This window comes from Belonocnema kinseyi, chromosome 6, assembly GCF_010883055.1.
Source record: "Belonocnema kinseyi isolate 2016_QV_RU_SX_M_011 chromosome 6, B_treatae_v1, whole genome shotgun sequence".
In the NCBI taxonomy this organism is placed as follows: domain Eukaryota; kingdom Metazoa; phylum Arthropoda; class Insecta; order Hymenoptera; family Cynipidae; genus Belonocnema; species Belonocnema kinseyi.
The window spans coordinates 94,146,252-94,168,067 of NC_046662.1; the positions used below are offsets into that span (position 1 = coordinate 94,146,252).

Genomic DNA, 21,816 nt, shown 5'->3' on the forward strand with positions numbered 1-21,816 from the left:
ATAAAAACATTTTTTAAAGCATTTTAAACATTACGAAAAAAATTTACCTACACTCAAACAATTCGATTAATTTTAGCATTTTCATTCCACCCTAATATGTATTTTTGAAAATTGATTGAAAATTTCTAATGCAAAAAATGACCCCGCACAAAAAAAACTAGTCATAATTGGTTCAAGTCTTTTTAGGAAATTTCTTCTAGTTTCATAACTCACAATAGCCATTTGTGATATAGATGGGCAAAATAGGCGATTGGCACTTTTCCATCAAATTTTCGATTTCGTATGGTGGTCTCAAGCCAAATTTGTGTATACTTTTCTAAAGAATACTAAAGAATATTTTTATTTTAATGTGCGCATACCAAAATTATTATCAGTAAAATCCACTAAAAGACCTTTTCCATACATTTTGTGCGGGGCCCTTGTAAATATGAATTCTTGAAAATGTAGGAATATATTTTAATGTGAAAGATGTTGAGACTATAAGGTCAAAGTGAATATTTTAAATTACAGAATTTCAAATTAAATTATTAGGTATTTTCATTTATTCGCCAGCACAATGACACCAAATACATGGGATAAAACTGCATTCTTGTAATATCTTCGTAATAAGTAATACTTATACTTTCATTATTTTAATAAATAGTTTTAAAGAATGAAACTAATTTTTAAATACACTTTTATAGAAAAAAATTATTTCTTACGAATGTGTCAAATAAATGAAGTTAGCTGGTGGTTAAGTAAAAATACCTGATTATTATGAACAATCGAAGTTTTATTCTACTCAGATTTTAATGATTTTTTTCTCGAATTCGGTAATAATCAAAAAGTGGTCGTCTTTTCTTTAGGATTAAAATTAAAAAGATTCAGATCATAGTCAGAAATTTTATACACTACTCAAAATATGTAAAAAATTAAACTTGGTTAGTCTTAAAGTTTCGGTGATCCGATCTTGGCAACGAAGAAATTATATCCTTCGTTAAATAAAAGTGCTCAAAATCCTTGATTACGGTAAACTGCATTCGTGTCTAACATTCGTTTAGTCCAGCCTCTAAACGAATGGTTATCTCGATGTGATAAAAACACGCAAGTTCAGCATAATTCTTTTAAATTTAAATAAACGTAATAGCAGATCGGTCTCGTCGAGGCTTAAATGGATTGGCAAATAATTTTGTAATTGTTTTTCAAACATTTTGGCGTTGTAGATGAGGTAATTTAAATTGTGTCAAGCGCGAGGGTATTTCCCTGTAATCATGAATCTTTGTATTTTCTTATCCACTTGTACAATTTTCTCTCAAATAGTTCAGTGTACACTTTGTACCGCTTATAGAGGATAGCATCTTGCCAATGAGAATGGTATTCGTAAAATGGATCGTCTTTATAAGAACATTAATCTGCGATGTACATAGGTTTGTAATTTTAATCGCTTAATAACACTGTTAACATATACAAATAGACTGTAGATAGTCTACTAACATTTCTGTCCACCTGCAAATTTCCAGGTGTGAGTAGATAGGAACTCGAATGAATTTTAATCAAAATTTGCTTTCACCTTCTTTTTGAAACAAAGATTTTGGGCTTTTAATAAGCAAACAAATTATACAAAAATTACGGTTTTTTTACCAGTTTGGCCCAAAACCTTCAGTTCAGGAGTTTAGTTTCAATGTTTGACGTTTTATGTTTCGATTGCCCGAAGAGTTTCGAGCGTGTATTTTGTTTCGTGTTGCAAATTCTTTTTATACTTTTTATGTCGAGCGTGCTTTTATATGATCTTTTATGTTATGCGAAACGAACGAAATAGTGTTAAGATTAATTACGTTACTACTACCACTGCGATTGTGTGTTCGAGACACAGTGATAAATAAAAACATCTGCGTAGTAATAATATAATCTGGTTGTCTTCTAATCTCCTGAGTTGTCTCGGTTTTCTAAGAGCGATAAAAACCTCCTTACGACTGCTTCCTTCCACATTTCCTGAAAATCCCGCTTACGCGGATCTCGAGAGCACGAGACTGAGGTCCAAGGGTTAATTGCAACGATGAACCTATACCAACAGACTGTTAAACGTCTTTGCAGGTTTCGGTCTACGTTGTAGAAATTCTGATAAGGAATCTCATTTCCGTACCGTAACTCTTACGGCAACGCCTTGCGCGAATCTAATGTAAAATAACCATCTGAATTCCTTCGGGACTAAACCGCAAGAAAATGCGAATTCCGTTATCCCTTGTTGCCTCGGTAAAATGTTACTCTGTCTAGATGAACTGAGAGATTTAACCAGCTCGGTCAGCTCTGACAGAAGAGTGAAGAAGATTTAAATTTCCTTTAAATTACTCGTTAACACGTAAACGATGCTTCATTCTTAACTTGAAATGTTAATTTAAGGTAGAATTCATGATCTCGAAGTCTAAAATGTAAAAACATTTATGTAATAGTTTAAGTGTCCTGATTATTATTGCCACCAGAAAATTCGAATTAAAGGCTACAAAAGCTTTAGAATCAGGTGCCAACCATTTTTTTAAATAAAGTATTTTTTAGACTTGTACGGATAATAATTTAACTTTTTCTTTTCGACCTCGGTAGGAGATTTCTCATTGTTTCCAAATCCGCAAAAAAAAAATAAAAGGGTGAAAAATTAACAAAAAGACGCCTCCTTAGAACCAAGTTTCACTTAAATGAGAAGGCAAGTTTGTACCCTAGAAATTATGTTTTGGGGATGCCTTTTGCGAATTTTTACCGAAGATGAAAAAAATTGTTCGACAAGTAAAAAGTACATTGAAACTCTTCAATAGCACTCCCTTCTCTCGCCCTTCCGAGAATTGACGCCGCGCAACATATATGTTTAACAGAAGCTGTGCGGGATTTGCTGCTGTCTCAGGCGTGAACAAACAAAAGCGGAGTGGGCTATAATGAGCTAGTTCCCAGCCACCTTCAGCCCCAAAATCGGCGCTATAGTAAAGTTTTACTGTAGTTTTCTCTGATAACCTTCAATTTTGCGTGCAAAGAAAGTTCTCATGTGATAGTTGATAATTAACCTTCCCTTCCCTTTTAGATTTTAAAAAATGTGTAAAAGGCATTAGTTTTTGTTCAATTCTACGTAAAACTTTTAAAAAACAAAAAAAGTTCATAACTTTCCAAATAATCTGAACAAAAAAAGAATGTTCTAATATAAATAGTTCTGAAGTTATGACGTCTTAAATTTTTTAAATAAATTAAATATGATTAAATCATCTTTAAAATTTTTTTAAAAAATTTATTCTAGCTCATACAGAATAACAGTTATTGTCTGTCGATTATCTTTTCCAAGACCAAAAGTTTAAAAAAAATAGTGAAAAGTACTGTTGCAGTATATACAAAAGAAGTTTTAAATGAAAAATGCGATCTTAGAAAGTTCCGCAAAGGATAATTTAATCTGCTTTGATTTATTTTCAAACAACTTCACTGTAGGATGCATAGGGGACAAAATATGTTTACTGAAAAATCTCTTTAAGACGTCATAACTTAAAGACTATTTGGCCTTGAAAATTCTTTTTTTTTTAATTGTTCGGAAATTTGTGAACTTTTTGTTTTTCTAATTAGAAGTTTAATCCTTTAACGCCCAATGTTTTTTCTCGATTTTTCTTAATTTTCAGGTGTCGAGCATACATTAGATCCAAGTGAACTATCTTTCATGGTCTTCTGAGCGATCGTATACTACTCAATAGAAACAAGAAAAGTATAAAAAAAATTTTTTTGTAAAAATCGATCAGAAACCGACCATATATTGTTCCTGGTTTTTTTTCTCAGAATTTTTATTAAATGGGATCAAGACTTGACCGTCAAAGGGTTAACGTCAAATGCACCAATAACTTAGAATTTAACAAAAACTTATGACTTACACACTATTCAAAATCTAAAAGGGAGGGTAAATTTAATAAATATAAATAACGCGGGAACATTTTTTGCACGCAAAACTCAAGGTTTTTATTAGAGAAAACTTTACTTATTACTTGTTGGTTTAGAAAAAATAACCAAAAATTGATAAAAAAGTAACAAATATCGAGTTATTTTAGAAGGAGACCAAACGATTTTTTCCATATTCTTTAAAAATACTTAAAAGGCATCCGCATAACAAAAATTTCTAGGGTACAAACTTCAGCCTGCTCTTTCAAGTTAAACTTTCTTCTGAGGAGTCGTGTTCACTTTTCGTAGAATTTCATAGGAAAAAAATAAGTTAGAATAATTTCTAAAAAGCCCTAGAAAGTTTATTGAATTCTGCTTCAAATGAGCACTTTTTAAATTATTTTAAAGAAATATTGAGTTAAAAGCACCGGTTTAATTTCTGATTTTTTTCAATTTTCATAATTCAATTTCAACTGCTGGAAAATTCTAGCAAAATAAAGTAAAAAAATTAAGAGTCATGTCAAATGAAAGTTAAAATATCATTTTTAAAATAAGCCCAATAAATCATTAATATTTTGCATGGTTCTCTAATTATCACACAAAATATAGAGTCGTGTGCAAGGAGAAAATCGCTCGGTCGAGCGGCGAATGCATTTTAGTCTTTTGTCCCTACTTCTCGTGCATCAACAAAGTACGGAAGACCTGTCACCGCTCGACCGAACGCTTCTTGTTTTGCGCATGCCTCTACATTTTTTATGATAATTCGAGAACCAGTTAAAATGTTTACAGTTTCTTGGGCTCATTTTAAAGAGGAGATTTTAGTGCTCATTTTGCGTGACTTTTTAATATGTTTACGACTATTTTCCAAGATTTTGCTAAGAGTTGAAGAAGAATCTTAAATATTGAAAAAAGCAGGCATCAGGCCATTCTTTTTAACTCAGTCTGTATTTATTAGAGATACTTGAAATTGGGCTCATTTGAAGCGAAATTTAATATTATTTCTCAAGGTTTTTTTTTTTTAATTATTCCATCTTATTTTTTTCGAATGTCCTAGAATTGAAAGAATTTTAGAAGTATTCACTCTTTTATTTTACGGTAGTACAATAAAATTGAAACGTATATTTCTGGAAACACTAAAAAGCGGAGTAAAATTATCGAAATATGTAAACAGAACTTCTTCTAGAACTCTTCCAAAGAAATATTTTTTCTTTTGGTATTTTTTCTTATCTCGTATATTTAAAAAAATATTTTTATTTTTAGAAAAATAGGTCCCGATTTGTCTAATTTCTAACTTTTATGTCGATGGATTCTACGGCTATCGTTCCGTTTCCGTTAGGGAAGCGTCTGTCATCTAATTACAAATAAGCGGCGGATAAGAATTAGGCTAACTTCATTCAGCTAAGTTTTCAGGCGGAATAAATAACCTATTATTTTTCGGAACATTTCCTACGAATTCAAAACTCCAGTATATTTATTGCAGTTTGTAATGTAATTTAGGCTCATATAACTTTCAAAGCAAGAAATTTTTAAAGATTATTATTTCTTTTAACAATTCTCCGTGTTTTCTAAATTTCATACAAAATGAATTTAGCCTAATTCTTATCCGCAGAGAAAAGATAGACCAAGGCTTATTTGTAATAAGATTGTAGACGCTTTCTTAAGGGTAACGAAACAATAGCCTAATGTTCGTAGAACCCATCGATGTATATTTTGTTGCGAATTTCGAAAAAATCAGAAACGCTGCATGAGGGACAAAAACAAAAAGTAAATTATCTTCTCTGTTTTGGGAAATATCCAATTTAAAAAAGAACTGAAGACAAATTTTTTGCACCCTTTTTCAATTTTGTTTAGGATAGAAAGAATACGTGGTACCAAGTTTAATGCTTTCTTAACAATTGGAGCCAAATTTAGGTGTACTGCTGGTACTAAAGTCCAATTTAAAATGTATGTTTCAAATTTGAGATTGGTCAGTTCTACATACTTTAATTCATAATTACACGTTAGAACAAATTTTAATTTAAAATTAATTAATCTTGAATAATCCTTTAATTTGTAAACTCATTTTAAATATGTTCAGATTTAAATGTTTCCAATTGAAAATGATTTAAGTTTAAGTGCTTCACTATCGAACGCTAATATTTTACAAGTCTTTAATTTGAGAAATGTATCCATATCTAATTAATTTATGATAGTTGACTATTTACAGTCGTTAAATTCGTGAGGCTTCCTGTTCAATTTAATATTTGACTCTGAACGTCTTTCTGAAAATGATCATCTTATTCTGTGTTAAAAATGTTCAGTTGTCATGTGCAGAAGAAAAATTGTTTTATTTTTTAGAAGCAGAGGTATAAGTAAGACTATTATTTGATTAGCAGGAGAAATTCGGGTACCAGCGAAATTAACCTGCACCAAATCTTTAATTGTTTTTAACAAAATCAGGATCAATTTACCCGAATTAGGCTAGCAGATTTTCTGCTTATTTTACCTAATATTTATAATCAATGTTTGATAGAAAAATTTCAAATTTGCTAATCTATCATTATTTCAAATTTTTATCGGTTAGATATAATCAAGCCGTGAGTAATATTTTCAGGTAAATTTTGTATTTAACACTGAAATATTTCCGGCGTAAAAGTAAAGCGAGTAATATGAACTCTAATCAGATTCAAACGAAAACAAGTCACGTCGAATACCTGAATACTGCCTAGAAATACGTGGGAATTCAACTCGCTTTAAAATAATTTTATAACCAAATTAGTTGGAGGGGATTTATTCTCTCTAGCTTTGAATAAAATGCAAGAAGACTTCTTCCTTTCTGATAGATCGAGTGAGGTCTTTCGTAAGATCTATCTGTGACTGCAAGATGATTGATATGGTACGTACATTATTGCATAATTCAAAAAATACAAAGCAATCATTAATTAAAAAAATATATATTTAAAAGAAGTTCAAATATTGTACGCGATCTTTTTTTTCTGAAATATGAAATAATTATATGAAACATTACAAACTTATTGAGAAAAAACTTTTTGGCTTTGATATAAGTTAATTGAATTCTGTGATTTTTATTATCTTTAGCGAAACTAGGGTCGTTAGAAATTATACCAAAATCGTTTCAGAAACTGCGGGTAACTATCCTTTGGCTAATTAGTTTGGTGAGCGGAAGAATCATTAACCCTTTCCCTTCGCAAACTCTGTACAGTGCTCATAGTAGAAATGAGTTGGAACTAATCACTGATGGAGACAACGAAAACTCATTCCAAAGCTCGGATTGGAATGCGATACGAAATTCCCAGTTATCCAAAGCAGATTGGTCCTGGTACAACATCATGGAGCCAAATGTAAATTCCAATATCTAATTTTGAATTCCATTATACCCGCATGCAACGATAACTTATCTATACTGCCATTAGCTTCCATTTTATAATTAATTAGATTTTAATAATGAATTTATAGTTAAATCAGTTTTAACTTATTTTGGGATATCGTGCATCTGAAACTAGCTAGGAGTTCTTTTGAATCCCGGGAATCTTTCCGATTTTTGTTGTATATTTAAATTAAATATCGGCTCTCTCTTTAAAAAAAAATGCTTTTGGAATTGTGTTCAGTGTTACGAATTATATCGAAAATACAAAAATTAGATGTTAAGCAACAAAACCGCGAATATCTACTAAACTACAAGCAACAAAATAGGCATAATGGGTCTCAATTTATATTCTAAAATAAGAACAGTTGCTTCCTTGAACAGACTTTTTACTGCGGTTTATTAAATCAAAGACTTAGCAGTTCGCACTCTTTATCCGTTACCTTTTCCCTCGGTAATGAACCAAATTTCCCTTTTTCTCGTTTTTTCCTTTTGTGTTGAACATTCATCTTTTGGCAGAAAGGCATCTTTTGTGGTTGAAAATTCAACTCTCATATTTTAAAGCTAATTCTTTTGACTTCTGACTAACTAACACTTTTTCGTCCAGATTTGATCTCTTTTGGTTAAAAATGCTACTGTTTGATCAAAAATTGAATTATTTTGTTAAAAATTCAAAATTTAACTATTTTCTTAAACTGTTTTATTTTTAATAGTAGTTGGTGTTAGTTGCTTTGTTTTCTTTTTTGTTCGAAAATTCAACTGTTTTGTTGGACATTCGCCTTTTTAGATAGAAAATTCGTCCTTTTGGATTGAAAATTCATCTTTTAGCACTCACTTCGTGAGTACAAGATTAAACTTTTTTGGTTGAATATTCATATTTTATGGTTCAAAGATCATTCTTTTTAATTGAAAAGTGTAATCAAATATTTTTGGTCCAGAACTCATATCTTTTGTTTAAAAGTTGTGCTATTCAGTTTAAGATTTAATTATATTTTTGAAAATACAACTATTTTCTTAAAAAGACATTTTTTTGTTAAAAGTTAATTATTTTTATTTGAAAGGCTTTTAGCCTAATAACACGGATACCATATTACAATGTAGTATATGCAGCACTCAAATCTCAAAAATTGCATCTATTTGTACCTATCTCTTACGGTTTACGTGATAATTGTTGTTAAAAATAACAATCATGGAAGGTTCCCCTCAGGGAACGTTCTAGGTGTATCCCCGGAACGTTCCGTGATATATTAAGGTAATATATTTTTGGTTCAGAATTCATCCCTTTTGACTAGAAATTCTACTATTCGGTTCAAAATTAAATTATTTTGTTGGAAATTCTAATATTTTCTGAAACAGTCAACGTTTTTGATCGAAAATTCGAATGTTTTGTTGAAAATTCATCCTCTTAGATAGAAAATTCATACTTTTCAAATTCAATCTTTTTTGGTTAAAAATGAACTTTTGTGTTGTAAAATTCATCTTTTCGTATTTAAATGTCGAATGTGTTCTAAGTTCCAACCCAGGAAACAAAAATCTATTCACTTCTGTTGAATGTGTTTCGAAGGCTTTTGAATTGTGTATCTGTCACTGGAATACAAAAATTGCCGCCGATTTGTTTTTTAAAGACTTTTAGGCGTTATAATTTTGTTGACTAACTTATATGCCGTAAAAGACTCATAACTGAAATAGCAAAAGAAGTCTAGTAGACTTGCGCATTATTATTAGCGCAGTTGTGAATCCTGAAACCACGTTTACAGCCATTGACATAATATATTTCACTTTGGAGTTCTAAAATGTTTAATTCTTTTTAAAAATTATGTAATAAAGCAATTAGTTCTAAATAAAAATGATTATAAGCGCTTAAAAGTAAACTAGGAACCATGTAATTATTGACTTAAAAACCCAGGAAATGGCCTGAAATTTTTGTTTGAAGTTTAAAAAGCCACCCTGTTCTCATTAAGATAAATTATTTAATTTTAGTAGCATACAAAATTGGTAATAATGTTAAACGATAATTTTTCGCGAAGGGTTCGGTAACCTATGCGTTTGGATATGACAATGCCATAGATCCAGACGGAAACGAGCATTATCGAACTGAAGAAAGGCTAAGAACGGAACTATTTTGGGTGAATATGGACACACGGATTACCAGAATAATCGAATTTTGAAAATAATTTATGCAGCAGATTCTCGAGGATACAGGTATATTTTATTTGAATTAAAATTAAAATTTTGATTAGTAACAAAAAATTAAAACCTTCCATCAAAAGCAATTTTTAAAATTACCATTGCAAAATATCAGAGATGTCATGTGCAATTTTTATTTTAAATTATTAAAATGTTTTTATTTTTCTAAATTAAAAAAATGGGCGTTTCGCCAAAAGTGTAATTTTCGGCAAAAAATGTTGAAAGTTAAGTCTCTAGCAGATCTTTTAAACTTTTTTCACATATCATACATACATAAAGAAACTTATTTTTCAGGTGGGCCAATTAGTCTGTAGCAGGGTATACCCTAAGCAAAATTTAGAACTGCCCGACCTGCCAGGAAGCAAATGCCTTAAAAATAGGTCTTTGCTTCCCAGATTTGTTGTACTGATTACTTTGCTGATAATTATTTCTTGAACACTTTTCTGTAAATAATATATGTGCATCCGCTTATACGAAAATTAATACCAATAATTGTTAATTTTAGCATTTTTGGAAATGCTTTAATACTTATGCTTAAGAAAACAATATAAAATAAGAATCTGTACGAACAAGCATATAAAAAGATTAGTTTTTGTGAAGTATCGGTATGTTTGATGTATTTTTAGACCCATTCATATGCGATTTATTAATAACAATAATATATATTTCCTTCGAATTTTTAATTCCCAGATAGGTTCCTATACTATTTCGTGTCCCAATTCGTCCATAAGATTTTAAATAGGTACCCTTGCGGATTCCTAAATTGGTTTCCGCGTTGATGGACACTTCCGTGGAAATGTCCATATATTAAAAAGCTTTCTGGTAATTTTCAAACATTTTTAAGAATTCATAGTTAGTAAAGTATCCTGAACTTAGAAATGTTCTAAAGTCATAATTTTATATATAAAGGAAGACAAAAGTTACAGACATCAAATTGCAATTTGAGCAATATATATTGCAGTTAAAACTGAGCGTTTTGTAATTTAAGGCGAACAAAAATAAAAACATTTCAAAAAGTGGGGAAGGGATTGCAATAACCGAAGTTCTGGGCTGACAAGACTCTTATTATTATTAAATCATTTAAACGATTCAATATGCTGTGATAAACATAAATGTTAATTTTTTAATTTTTCAGAGCGAAAACCCAAACTGTGCCTTTAGACTTTTTGAAGGATCTACGAGAAAGAAATACCCTTTAGAACAAGTCTGTACAACCAAAATAATTTGGAATTTGTTCAGATTTTGCAAACGTTTATTTATTTAAGATTTGTTAATAAAGTTATTGCAGTAATAAAACTGCAATTTTTAACAATTTTTCAATATCCAGTACATCATTATTGACCTATTCTCTATAGTATAGAACTCGAAAAAAATCCACGCAAACTTTTCCAGATAGAAAAATATCGCAATCGAACTACCCTAAAAAACAAGTTACGTCTGATGCAATCTTCAAATTATAGTTAAATTCAGATAACAAAATTTTTGTTTTTTGTAAGTCAAGATGTCCCTCCCTCGATAATTTAAAGATCGCAACAACTACCTTTCAGGGCATCAGTTGTAAATTTTGAATATATTACCGTAACTTCTAAAAGAAAGAAAGCTGGTTAACATTATTGGTAGAAATTTCAGGAAAATGCAAACTGTCAAAAATTTTACGTACGATGTTTGGAGCACTGTTTCTGAAACTTTCGTTGTTTGATCTCAAGAGAAACAGGAAATCGTGGTTTGACGGCCACCTTGCTATCATCCTCTGTGACTCAAATGATCTCATCATTGTCCGGAAGGTAAAGAGATCACACCAGCCACTCACGTAAGCGTAGAGGTTATCTTGTTCTCTGATAACACTGGTGACAACCCATAAAGGAATGGAAAGAACGGATCGTATTTACAAAAAGAATAACGAAAGCTCTATCAAAAATAGTTTCAAGGCAAGTGATCGCAAAACTCAGCTAACATTGTGCATATTTCCATTATATTTCCAGCGTATTCCATTTGAAACATTTAAAAATAGTATTGATATTTAAATTTATATTCATACCCTTACAAATAGAACATAATTTTCGAAGTATCCAATTGCCAATTTAAGCCCAAAACGGGAAGTTCATGTTCATCGAGGAAAAAATTCCCGATTTTTTTCCGGCTTGGTGAAATTTTTCACGGGCATTGAATTTAAAAAATTCTAATTGTTAAAACTGAACTTTTTCATTTGAAGTAGTCAAACCTGAACTGCAAATTGAAGCACTCAAAATGAAACTCTTTTGAATTTTAAACTATGTCCTATATTAAAATTGAAGCTTGGAAAAGATGTTTAATTCAGAAATTTGCAATTTAAACGCTCAATAATTTACACGTATGCAATAGAAGCTTTTAACACTCTGAATTGAACAATTTTAAATCAAATGCCATTAAACTAAGAAATTACCAATTTTTAACTTTTATAAATTGAATAATTGAAAGATTTCTGATTTAAAAATAGAGATACGCGCAATATTTACAATGCTCTAAATTGAGACTAATTCTACCTTCTAACTTACTTTTTTTTTAAATCTTAAAAATATTCCTTTCTTCATAAAAAATTGCCTCTTCCAATTCAGAAAAATAATTGATAACCAAAAGTTTATCCCTTTACACTCAATAAATGTGATAAAAACTTAAGAAAAACGGCCTCTTCCAATTTAGAAAAAAATTAAAAACAAAATTTCCTTCATTCCAACTCAATAAAAATGTTAAGAATATAAAATTATTCCTTTAATTTATAAAATATTGAAAACTAAAATACCCACCTTTATAACTAGACAAAAGTCTTAAAAATATAAAGTCACCCTCAACTATTTCCAGGCATTTTAAACTAAAATGCTCTTCTTTAAAATTCAATAAAAATGTTTATTATCAAAATTTGCCCGCCTTCAATCAATACAAATGTAAAAAACAAAAAATTTCCTCTTCCAATTGTGGAGGAAAGAAAAATACAAAAAATTCTATAATTTCAAAAAATATTATAATTGTGCAACTTGAACGTTATTTTTATGCATAAATCATTTTATGTTTGGATTATTTTAATATAAATCCATTTTAAAGTATTAATTATTTATTATTTTGTTTGTCTATCATTAAAATTCAAGGCCTTCACTTACAAACAAAAAATATAAAACATGAAAGAATTAAAATTATAATGTACTCTTAACAGACTCTAAATGTTCTTGTAAAATGAATTATTATACAATTTTTAACACTCTAACTATATTTCAGTTTTAAAAATAAATATTTAATTTATATTTACACTAGATTATCTTCAAAAATTTTTATCTCAAATTTTCAAATTCAAATCTTTTAATTTTCTAAGTATTTAAAACTGAATTTCTAATTTCTTTAAATTGAAAATGTACGCTTGAAAGTGAAGGGCTGAAAGGAAAAATGTTTAAAGTAAAATATTTTAGAATTACGCTTTGTAATCTGAATCATTTCATGATTGAAAAATGTAACAATTGAACTTGACGTTTAAAAACATTTTGAAATCGAACTTGTAAATTTGTGAAATTTTTAAAGTTGTAAAGAATCAAATGTAAAAATATTAAAATATAAAAACTGTAAAATAAAAAATGTGTATTCGTAAAATTCCCGAGTAATAAATAAATCTGATGTCATTACCCGGTTCAGAGGCCACCCGCCTAAAATGAAACCATTTTAATATTAGAAGCCAAATTAACACTTTAACTCTCTAAAATTGTAAACACTTGAAATTAAGAAAATTTATATCTCCACTAAGTCAAATCAGGTAGGCTAATTTACTTCGCTGATTCTACTTAAAGAAACAAGTATTTTCTTTTTACAAGGGACCATTTTCTTGAATGAAGAAAATAATAGAAGCAGGACAACTTTTCGAATCAAGAATATATTTACTCTAGGAAAAAAATTATTGAGTTAATTTGTTCCATTATACATATTTGCATTAAGTTTAATAAAATATTGAATTGAGAATATTATATTCTCATGATAAGTAACTAAAACTCTAACAAAATATTTCTTGATCCAAGTAAATTCATATACTTATTTTGACCACTATTTTAATTGAAACAATGTTCATGTTCTTGAGACGAGAAAATGAATGTATTCAGCGAAGAAATAATTTCTCTTAGAATAATGCTTGAATATTTTCCTTCAAATAACTATTAATTTGAAACGAATGTCAGATTTACTTCGAAGGTACCTGTGTTATTAAGATAGAAACACATCAGTTTTTTCAACATAAGAACTCTAGACTTGATACAATAGACATCGCACACATACTAGGAAAATGAATATATTGGCCTAAATTAATTTACCTCATACTGCATGAGAATCTTATTAAATATAATAATCGACAAGTTGTCATGGTATGAAGTTGGTTCTCTTCGCCACTAAAAATTATTTTGAAATCCAATAATATTTATAAAATTCAAAACATTGTTGCACATAATCAATTTTATTTATGCAAATTTAGATAGGAATTTGCAACTTTGATAAACTACTAACTTTAGGCTGACACACGAATGAAATCACTCATGAAACTATAAACAAAATTATAAGTTACTTGCGTCGGTGAGTTTTTGGTGATAAGAATTAAAAATTTTTAAATAGATTTGAAAAAAGTGTTTTTACTTAAAATTAAACCATTTCGAATTTTTTTAACCGTGAAACATTTTTGTGAATCGGAAAATGACTGGGAATTTTTTTCCTCGATTAAAGTTGCCACCCTGAAATTATTTTTGTGTAGTGTTCAAGATAACAAAAAATCATCCAAACTTGAAAATAACAATAAATATTCCTGCTAAATACCGGAATTCTTCATTCAATAAAAAAATATTATTTTTTTTATTCGGCTTGATTAAAATTGATTTTTAAAAAGTTAAAAATTTTGTTATGTGAACCTTATTTAATTTAAATTAGAGTTGGAAGACATTGTTGTATTTTGTTTACACACAATTTTCGTGTTCGATAATAGCAGTTTGAAAATCATAAAAATGGAAATATTCATAAAAGTTATAAGTAAAAAAAATAGTTTTGAAAATATAAAATGATCATTTGTTATTTTAATTTAAACTCAATAAGTTTTACGCAACAGATTTTTTAACTTTAAATTAATTTTTCCTTGATGAAAAACAAATTCTTTTATTAAGCAGGAATTTTAAAAATAATTTTCAATATTATATTCTTACTTGCTATTTGAAATAATTAATATCTTGTTTTATATTTTTATGTTATTAATTGGCAATGCAATGCTTCCCGCGTGCTGTAGCGCGCATATATGTTGCTGTTTTAAATAATTAAGTATAGATTTAGGTTTTTTTGAATAAAATTAACAAAATTAAGTTTTCAGTCAAAGAATTCATTAATCATAGTAAATGTCTTGGACTGCAAACGGTTAACATTTTGATAATCGCCCATATACTTACATAATTCTTTTTTATTGTGTAAGTAATAAAAAATAAGTATATGACAGCATAAAACAAAGTTATAAGCTTTAAAAGATTCTTAAATATACAATTATTACACTTTCTTAATAATTTAAAAAAAATGTTCTGCGTTTTTAAAGCAAAATATTTAAGAAAAAAGAATACAATAACATTTTTTAAAAGTTTATTAAGAATGCATTTCATTTTATAAAAGAACAATTAAAAAATTGACAATTACAAATTTTCTAAATAAAATAATTGCGAATGCAAGGACGAAGCAAACAAATATTCTTCATCCGATTACAGAATTCTTGTTTCTTCTAATTTCGAAGTATGTCATATTTGAAAGAAAAATAAAGTATCGAGCACTTTTTCAAATAGGTAATATTTAAACTAGCGATTAATTTTTTGTACATATTTTTGATTATTTTTTATTAATTGTTATTTTAAATTAAAATTTTAATTTAGGAAAGCAATTCCATATTTAAATCTTTGTAAAAAACGTATGAGAATAGAATTCGATCAATTGAAAACTGTGCGCTTTATGAAAATGTTCGTATCGCAGAACATTATTTTTTGTCATTGATGTTATTTGAAGTATTTTTGTACTTGCAACTTTTCTTTACCGTTTATTACCTTTGGGTCATTTTTAAGCGTTTCAAATATTTGAAAACAACAAGTATCAAATTCCTTGTTAAATAATTGAAACTTTCTTCGCTTTTTTACATATTTTAAATTATTGTTTAAGACATTTTATTTTGCAACAAAAATTGAGTAAGTGAGTATTATATACAATAAACGAGTTGGATAAATTGAAAACTGCGCATTATATGGAGAATTTTTGTTTATTGTTCATTTCTTTTAGATATTTTAAAACATTTCTAAATATTTTAAGAAAAAAAAGGATCCAACCTTTATTGAAATAAGTAAAATTCAATTCTAAAGTTTTTCTAAATAAAAAATGATATATTAAAGTTAAGCTCAACAACTTTTAGTTTGAAGTTGGCTGAGGCTCACTATATGACTTGGTACGACCCTGCCTTGAAATTCTTACCTTTGATTTTGTCGGTAGAGCGCGCGGTTAGGACACACTAGTTTGGGTAGTTTAGGTAGGGGTTCAATCCTCGGCGAGTGCGATTTTTCAAAGCGTCTAGGCGTACGATTATATGTGTAAGTAACAGTCTACGCGAATTACGTATTTTAATATTTTAAAAAATAAAGATTGTATAACGATAATTTCGAAAACAATTTTTTTTCGTTGAGAAATAGTGTTCAGTTGAGGCACTAGTCTATTGCTCTGATACTACATTTTCTTAGATTAAGAAAATATATTATTGAAGTGTATCAGAAACGATTTCTTGCAAGTAAACTATGTTCTGCATTTTAATACAACTCTATATGAAGTAACACAATAAAGTTTTCGAATAATAAAATGCAATATTCTATCTAAGAATACATTTTCTCAGATTAAGAAAATGTACGCTTGTTCCAAGCATACGGTAGCAAGTATTTGTTTATTTGGAACACACTCATAATATCTATCGTCCCCATTCGTACCTGCGATTGAATTGAATCAAGTAACATTTACTTGATTCAAGAAAAATTTTTTTTCAGTGTATATATAAAATTAATGATCAAAACTTTATTTCAAAAGTGTAATATTACAGAAAATGTTACTTAAAGGTACCGGTCCTACCACATCCAAGGACAAGATTTTCTGGAGATGATAAGGGGTTTCAAGATAATAGGATGCAGAGGATGGGGACCACAGAAGATGAGGAAGAAGAAGAAGAGGAAGATGATAAATCAAGTGAACAACACTTTCTGAACTCGAGACTGATCTGCGCAGCTTGTCATCTGACGATCAGTTCCACGAATCTCGGTGATAATAACGACCATTATGAGCAAGCTCTTGCCTGTTCACAAGGACATCTTCTCTGTCATCGCTGTGTGCAACGTTTTGCTATCCAATCGGGTAATAGTATTTTACGATTCAAGTGCGCGAATATTGTAATGCCCGCTTGAATGGGAAGGCGTAGCACGAACCCGAAGGTGAGTCGTAGGGAACCGAAGACGAGCCAACATGGCGAGTCGAGGTTGACCGAAGACGAACCGATGGGTGAATTTGTGCAGAATGTGATGCTTCAAGGTCACAAAGTCATCTGATCAAAATAATTTTTTTTAAATCGATATACACTCAACTCTCAATAAAAGACCCCTCGGTTTATGATATTCCTAGAACTGACGGCCTCCGCATTTTCGTGATGAGGGAAGCCGGTTTAAGATCAGCGACAAGGTGAGCCATACTCGAAACCGGTCTTATGTCGGGAGTTGAGTGTATTTAAAAATTGTAATAAATTGGGGGAATAGCTCATGTCGCAAAGAAATTTATGAAAGTTATTGATGCCATATTAATATTTGTAGCTGTCGTTACTTTAATATTTGTTATTCACAAATTCATTCGAATATAACAGAAATCTATTCAAAATAATTCGACAGATTTCGAAAGAATGGAAAAAAATTAAATGGGATTCATGAAAATTCCAAAGAATTGCACAGAATTTTAATGAATTTAGAACAGTAGTAGTAAACTCCTTGTTTTAAAAGGATTTTTGAACATATTTTCGGGTTTAGAATTGCAGTCTTATATTCGACGAAAAGTACTCATCAATTACAATAACAAAAAAGTAGCTCAAAAATGAAGATTAATCGTTTGCATTAGTGATAAAAAATTATTGCAAGTGAAACCAGCGAGTTTAAATATCAAATCATTGCATAATTTTTAATTGCAGCCAGTTACAATAATTTATTAGGATGAATGATTTACGGCATTAAAATTGAAAGTGCTCTTTCTAAGATCTTTCAAAATTGAATTTTTGCGAGAAATTTAATTTAAAATTAAGCTTTGAAGTAGTCAAACCTAAAGAATTTAAAATAAAATATAACCAAAGTTATTAGTTAAATGTAAAACCCGACCAGATAAAATAACGTTTTATACTAAAATATTAAAAATTAAAAATTTAAAAAATGCCAACCCTAAAAAGTATGTTTTTTTTATAGACATGGGATGCCTCCTGTGTGTAGCAGAATCACAAAAATCACCCTCGACGTGTTCAAGATCAAGTAGTAGCAATCATAGTTTTGAAAATGTGCATAGCAGGTCATCTTCTGTGCCTCAGGAAGAACATGTGCAGCCAAAAAAAACGGAAGAGATATATGCGATTCCTCGAACTCGATACCCTCCATCTTTGCCGACTGCATCAACGAGAAGACCACAATTTGATGGTCTGCACAGGACAGATTCAAGATATGAGTGGGGCACAGAATACGGAGACCCCAGAGAAGATCGTTTCGGTTATGAAATCAGACAGTGTCAACAGAAGAGCAACTGCAGCCTAATCAGGAAAGATGAACCGGAAGCTTCTAATTCAGAAAAGAGAGTAAATGGACAAATGGTCTCAGACTGCTCACGACGACCAATTCGATGTCCACGTCTCGACTGTGCCATGACTGTAGCTTTATCAGCCTTGACTCATCATTTTCTCTTTGATCATCCTGAGGTTCCAATCCTGAGCGTTGAACCTGGAGCCAAAAGTACTTTGATAGTTAGCTTCAATGCTCTTACTTCTGGCACAAGCAAGTGTCTTGCTCTTTTGCTTGTCTCTGGTAAACTATCGTAAGTTTTTTTTATTTATTAATTTTTAAATATATGCTGTACATTTAAACTGGAAAAAATCGCTGAATACGTAAACCATTCAAATTTTCAAGTTTCAAATTACTCGACTTTCAGAAGTCTTTCAACATTTTTTTCAAAAATCTTAGATTTTTCAGTGAACATATTTTAAAATTTCCTAATTCTGGTTAAACAATTGTTTCATATTGTAAAACTCTCTACATTATTATAGATAGCTATAAGTTGTTACTCAGTGGCGTAAATACTGTAAAGTGAGGAAGGGGTATCCTCCTGCAAAGGTATTGTAAGCTCACCGAAAACTAAGGTTGATAACAGGGGCAAATTGGAGAGGGATCAATGAAAGCGACATTACAAAATTAGACAATAAAAAAATGCGCTTGATTAATAAGTTTCTTAAAAAGTCATCTTTTTTAATAAAAGAGTCAACTAATTGGTTGAAAGTTGAACTACTTTGATAAACAATAATTTTTAAATTAAAGATTCATCCCTGTTTGAAAAATTAATTATTTTGTTGAAAATCGATTCATTTTTTATTGCAAATTAATTTTTTCAACTGAAAATTTATACAGTAGACTCTACGACACTTCTCGTTTTCCGATTTCTCCTTCGTTCGCTCGCCCCCACTCCTTGCCCCATTTCACCCAGAAACATGCGCGGCCAGCGGCGCCGAATACGGCTCGACTTTCGACAATCCTAGAGCTAAACTTTACGCTTAGGTTAGGGCGAATTTATATAGGTTCATGTGATCTTTTGTGTTTCACAGAGGAATTTTTAATATTGTCGCTCACTGAAATTGTTGAAAATTATAAATTCACCGTGTACGGGTAAGTCTAAATATTGAAATACTCCGAATAAGGCAGCATACCTTTTGTTTTGTCAAACTGTTTACCAAATACCTTAACCTATATTTTGTGACATTTTTTTAAATAGAATTTCAATGCAGCCGTCAACAGAAATACGTAAAAAAAAGTGAATGGCTTACTGCTGGAACGTTCTGATATTAGCAACTATCTTCTTCAAGATCCAATTAAATCGAAATTTCAAAATTTTAATTATGAATTTCGCGAAATTCATAATTAAATTAATTGAACCCAAAAAAGATTTTTGTTTCGGCGCTACTGAAGGGAACGTTTCCTTCCACCGAAAAATACTTCACAAAGCTGTACGGCGCTTGAGAGCGTTTGAATTCGCGCGCGCGTCACGTGGCTCTCACGTATCGCGGGAGACAGGGTATTCTAACACTTTGTGTTCGCTTCCCCTACAGCCCCGAAAACGAGAAGTGTTGTAGAGTCTGCTGTATATTCCTTTTTCGATGAAAATTTACATTTTGTGGTTAGAAATTTAAATATCCTATAGTTGAAAGCAGATCGCAGCTTCCCATAGAGTGATTTAATATATAAACAGTTTAATTATTAAAACAATTTTCATAAATGGCTCATCTTTAAAGACTAAGTTAAATTCAGTATGTTGCGTTGTAAATTTACAAGAACTATTAATTATTTAAACAATTTTAAATTAAAAATTAAGAGTTTAACTTTTTTCTGCGAGAGAATTTGTTCACGGAGTCAACTAACCCTTTTCTATGTTGCTTTACAGAAGAACTGGTAATTATTTAAACAATTTTAATAACAAGATTAAGAGTTTTTGAACCTTTTTCTACAAGTAAATTTATTGACGGAGTTAATTAAGAATGTCAATGTTTATTCTTTTGTATTTGCTTTGCAAATTTACAAACACTATTAATTATTTAAACAATGTTAGTTAAAGATTTAAAGTTTGGCCTTTATCCTGGGAATCAATTTGTGTTAGAACTAAATTAAGAATATCTATCCGATGACTTTTTTCTATGTTGCTTTGTAAATTCACAAGAACTATTAACTATTTAAACAATTTTAATTAAAAAATTAAAAATTTGCCCTTTTCTTCACGAGTCAATTGGTTTACGGAGTCAACTAAGAAAGCCTATCCGGTGACTCTGTTGTATGTTGCTTTGCAAATTTACAAGAACTATTAGTTATTTAAACAATTTTATTTTAAAAATTAAGAGTTTGACGTTTATCCTACGAGTTAATTTGTTTTCGAAATCAACTAGGAATGTTCATTCGATTACTCTTTTCTATGTTGCCTTGTAAATTTACATAAACTATTAATTATTGAAAGAATTTAAATTGAAAAATTAAGAATTTTCTTTTCTTCCTACGAGTAGGCTTCACTTTTTACCACAATTACCTAAAAATATCTTTCCGAATATTTTTTTCTCTGATCCTTTGAAAATCTACAACTATTAATTATTTTAAAATGTTTATCAACATATTTATAGCTTGGGTATTTTTCAAGGAAGAGGCAAAATTTGTTTACGGAATGAACTAAGAATGTCTTTCGATGATCCTTTTCCACGTTACTTTGTAAATTTATAATAATTATTGATCATTCAAACAATTTTCATAAACATATTGAGAGTTGGGTATTATTCAAATTTGTTTTCGAAGTTCACTAAGATTGTCTTTGTGATGCCTCTTTTCTAGGTTTTTGTTAAATTTACCAGAATTATTAATTATTAATTATTGAAATTAGTTTCATAAAACGTTCGTGCCGTCGTCAACAGCCCTTAAGGAATTTCTATCCTGGCCTATTTTAATAGGAAAATACTCTGTGTTATATGTCCGGCTTGGTACTGCTTTTTTTATTTTCAAAGGGATTTCCTAATCATTTTTTTCGGGGACCTACACGTTTCTAGTGACGCCACTATTGTTATTTGGAATTGAATAATAATTTTTTAATGTTTTTTAATGTCCATATTTAAATTAATCAAATGATCTTTCCTTAATCAGAGGTGCTGCAGCAAACCTATTCAACGGAAGTCAAATCCATGCGAAATATCGAAACAGACTGCCTCTTCCAGTCCTCGCTGCTCGTTTGAAATCTACTAATCAGCCCGGAATTCAAAATGCAATCAAAGCCGGTGGAGAAGGTCAAACCCCAGGAGACGTGATAATAGCCTGGGTCGCAGGTCTCGACTTTGGAAGTTCTGTTTTAAGACCCTTACGTTGCAGTCTCCAAGTAATAATCTAAACCATCTAAAATTAACAATTCCTTCTGAAAATTCTTTTATCCAGAAGCGTACACTAAATATTCGCGCAAGAAAATAAAACTCAAAGTTTGAAGATTACGAGGGTGGATTGATAAGTTTCCGGCCTGACCAAGAGATGGCGCCACTAGGCCTACCTTGAGGTGGCGTTCTATAGTACCATCCTTAGATAGCT

The 21,816-nt window shown here is 30.1% G+C and overlaps 2 protein-coding genes across 7 annotated transcripts in view; both read left to right on the plus strand.

The window, feature by feature from the left end:
- The first annotated feature begins 6,714 nt into the window (after positions 1–6,714).
- Positions 6,715–10,608, plus strand: LOC117175222. 2 transcript variants are annotated; one of them, XM_033364881.1, is made up of 4 exons: positions 6,715–6,751; positions 6,996–7,217; positions 9,268–9,442; positions 10,563–10,608. In XM_033364881.1, exons 1-3 carry the CDS (start codon positions 6,740–6,742, stop codon positions 9,406–9,408), a joined length of 375 nt encoding a protein of 124 aa, XP_033220772.1. In that variant the 5' UTR covers positions 6,715–6,739; the 3' UTR covers positions 9,409–9,442; positions 10,563–10,608. The 2 variants fall into 2 exon arrangements, with proteins under 2 accessions (XP_033220772.1, XP_033220771.1); XM_033364880.1 differs by lacking the exon at positions 10,563–10,608 and adding an exon at positions 9,722–9,832.
- A 265-nt stretch (positions 10,609–10,873) lies between these two features.
- Positions 10,874–21,816, plus strand: part of LOC117174440 — a 13,724-nt gene continuing 2,781 nt past the window's right edge. For 3 of the 5 annotated variants that reach the window (XR_004467307.1, XR_004467308.1, XM_033363562.1), the window contains exons 1-4: positions 10,875–11,211; positions 16,543–16,834; positions 17,920–18,535; positions 21,385–21,613. Coding sequence is in view for 3 of the 5 variants with exons in the window: in XM_033363562.1 (XP_033219453.1) it covers positions 11,089–11,211; positions 16,543–16,834; positions 17,920–18,535; positions 21,385–21,613 (1,260 nt within the window). In the remaining 2 variants the exon portion in view is untranslated. Of the gene's footprint in view, positions 11,356–16,542; positions 16,835–17,919; positions 18,536–21,384; positions 21,614–21,816 lie in introns of all 5 variants that reach the window. The other 2 variants (XM_033363565.1, XM_033363563.1) reach the window with 2 other exon arrangements.

Coding starts and splice junctions, on each gene's coding strand:
- LOC117175222 (XM_033364881.1), top strand. Junction 7,218..9,267: donor ACAACATCATGGAGCCAAAT/GTAAATTCCAAT, acceptor TTTTTCGCGAAG/GGTTCGGTAACCTATGCGTT.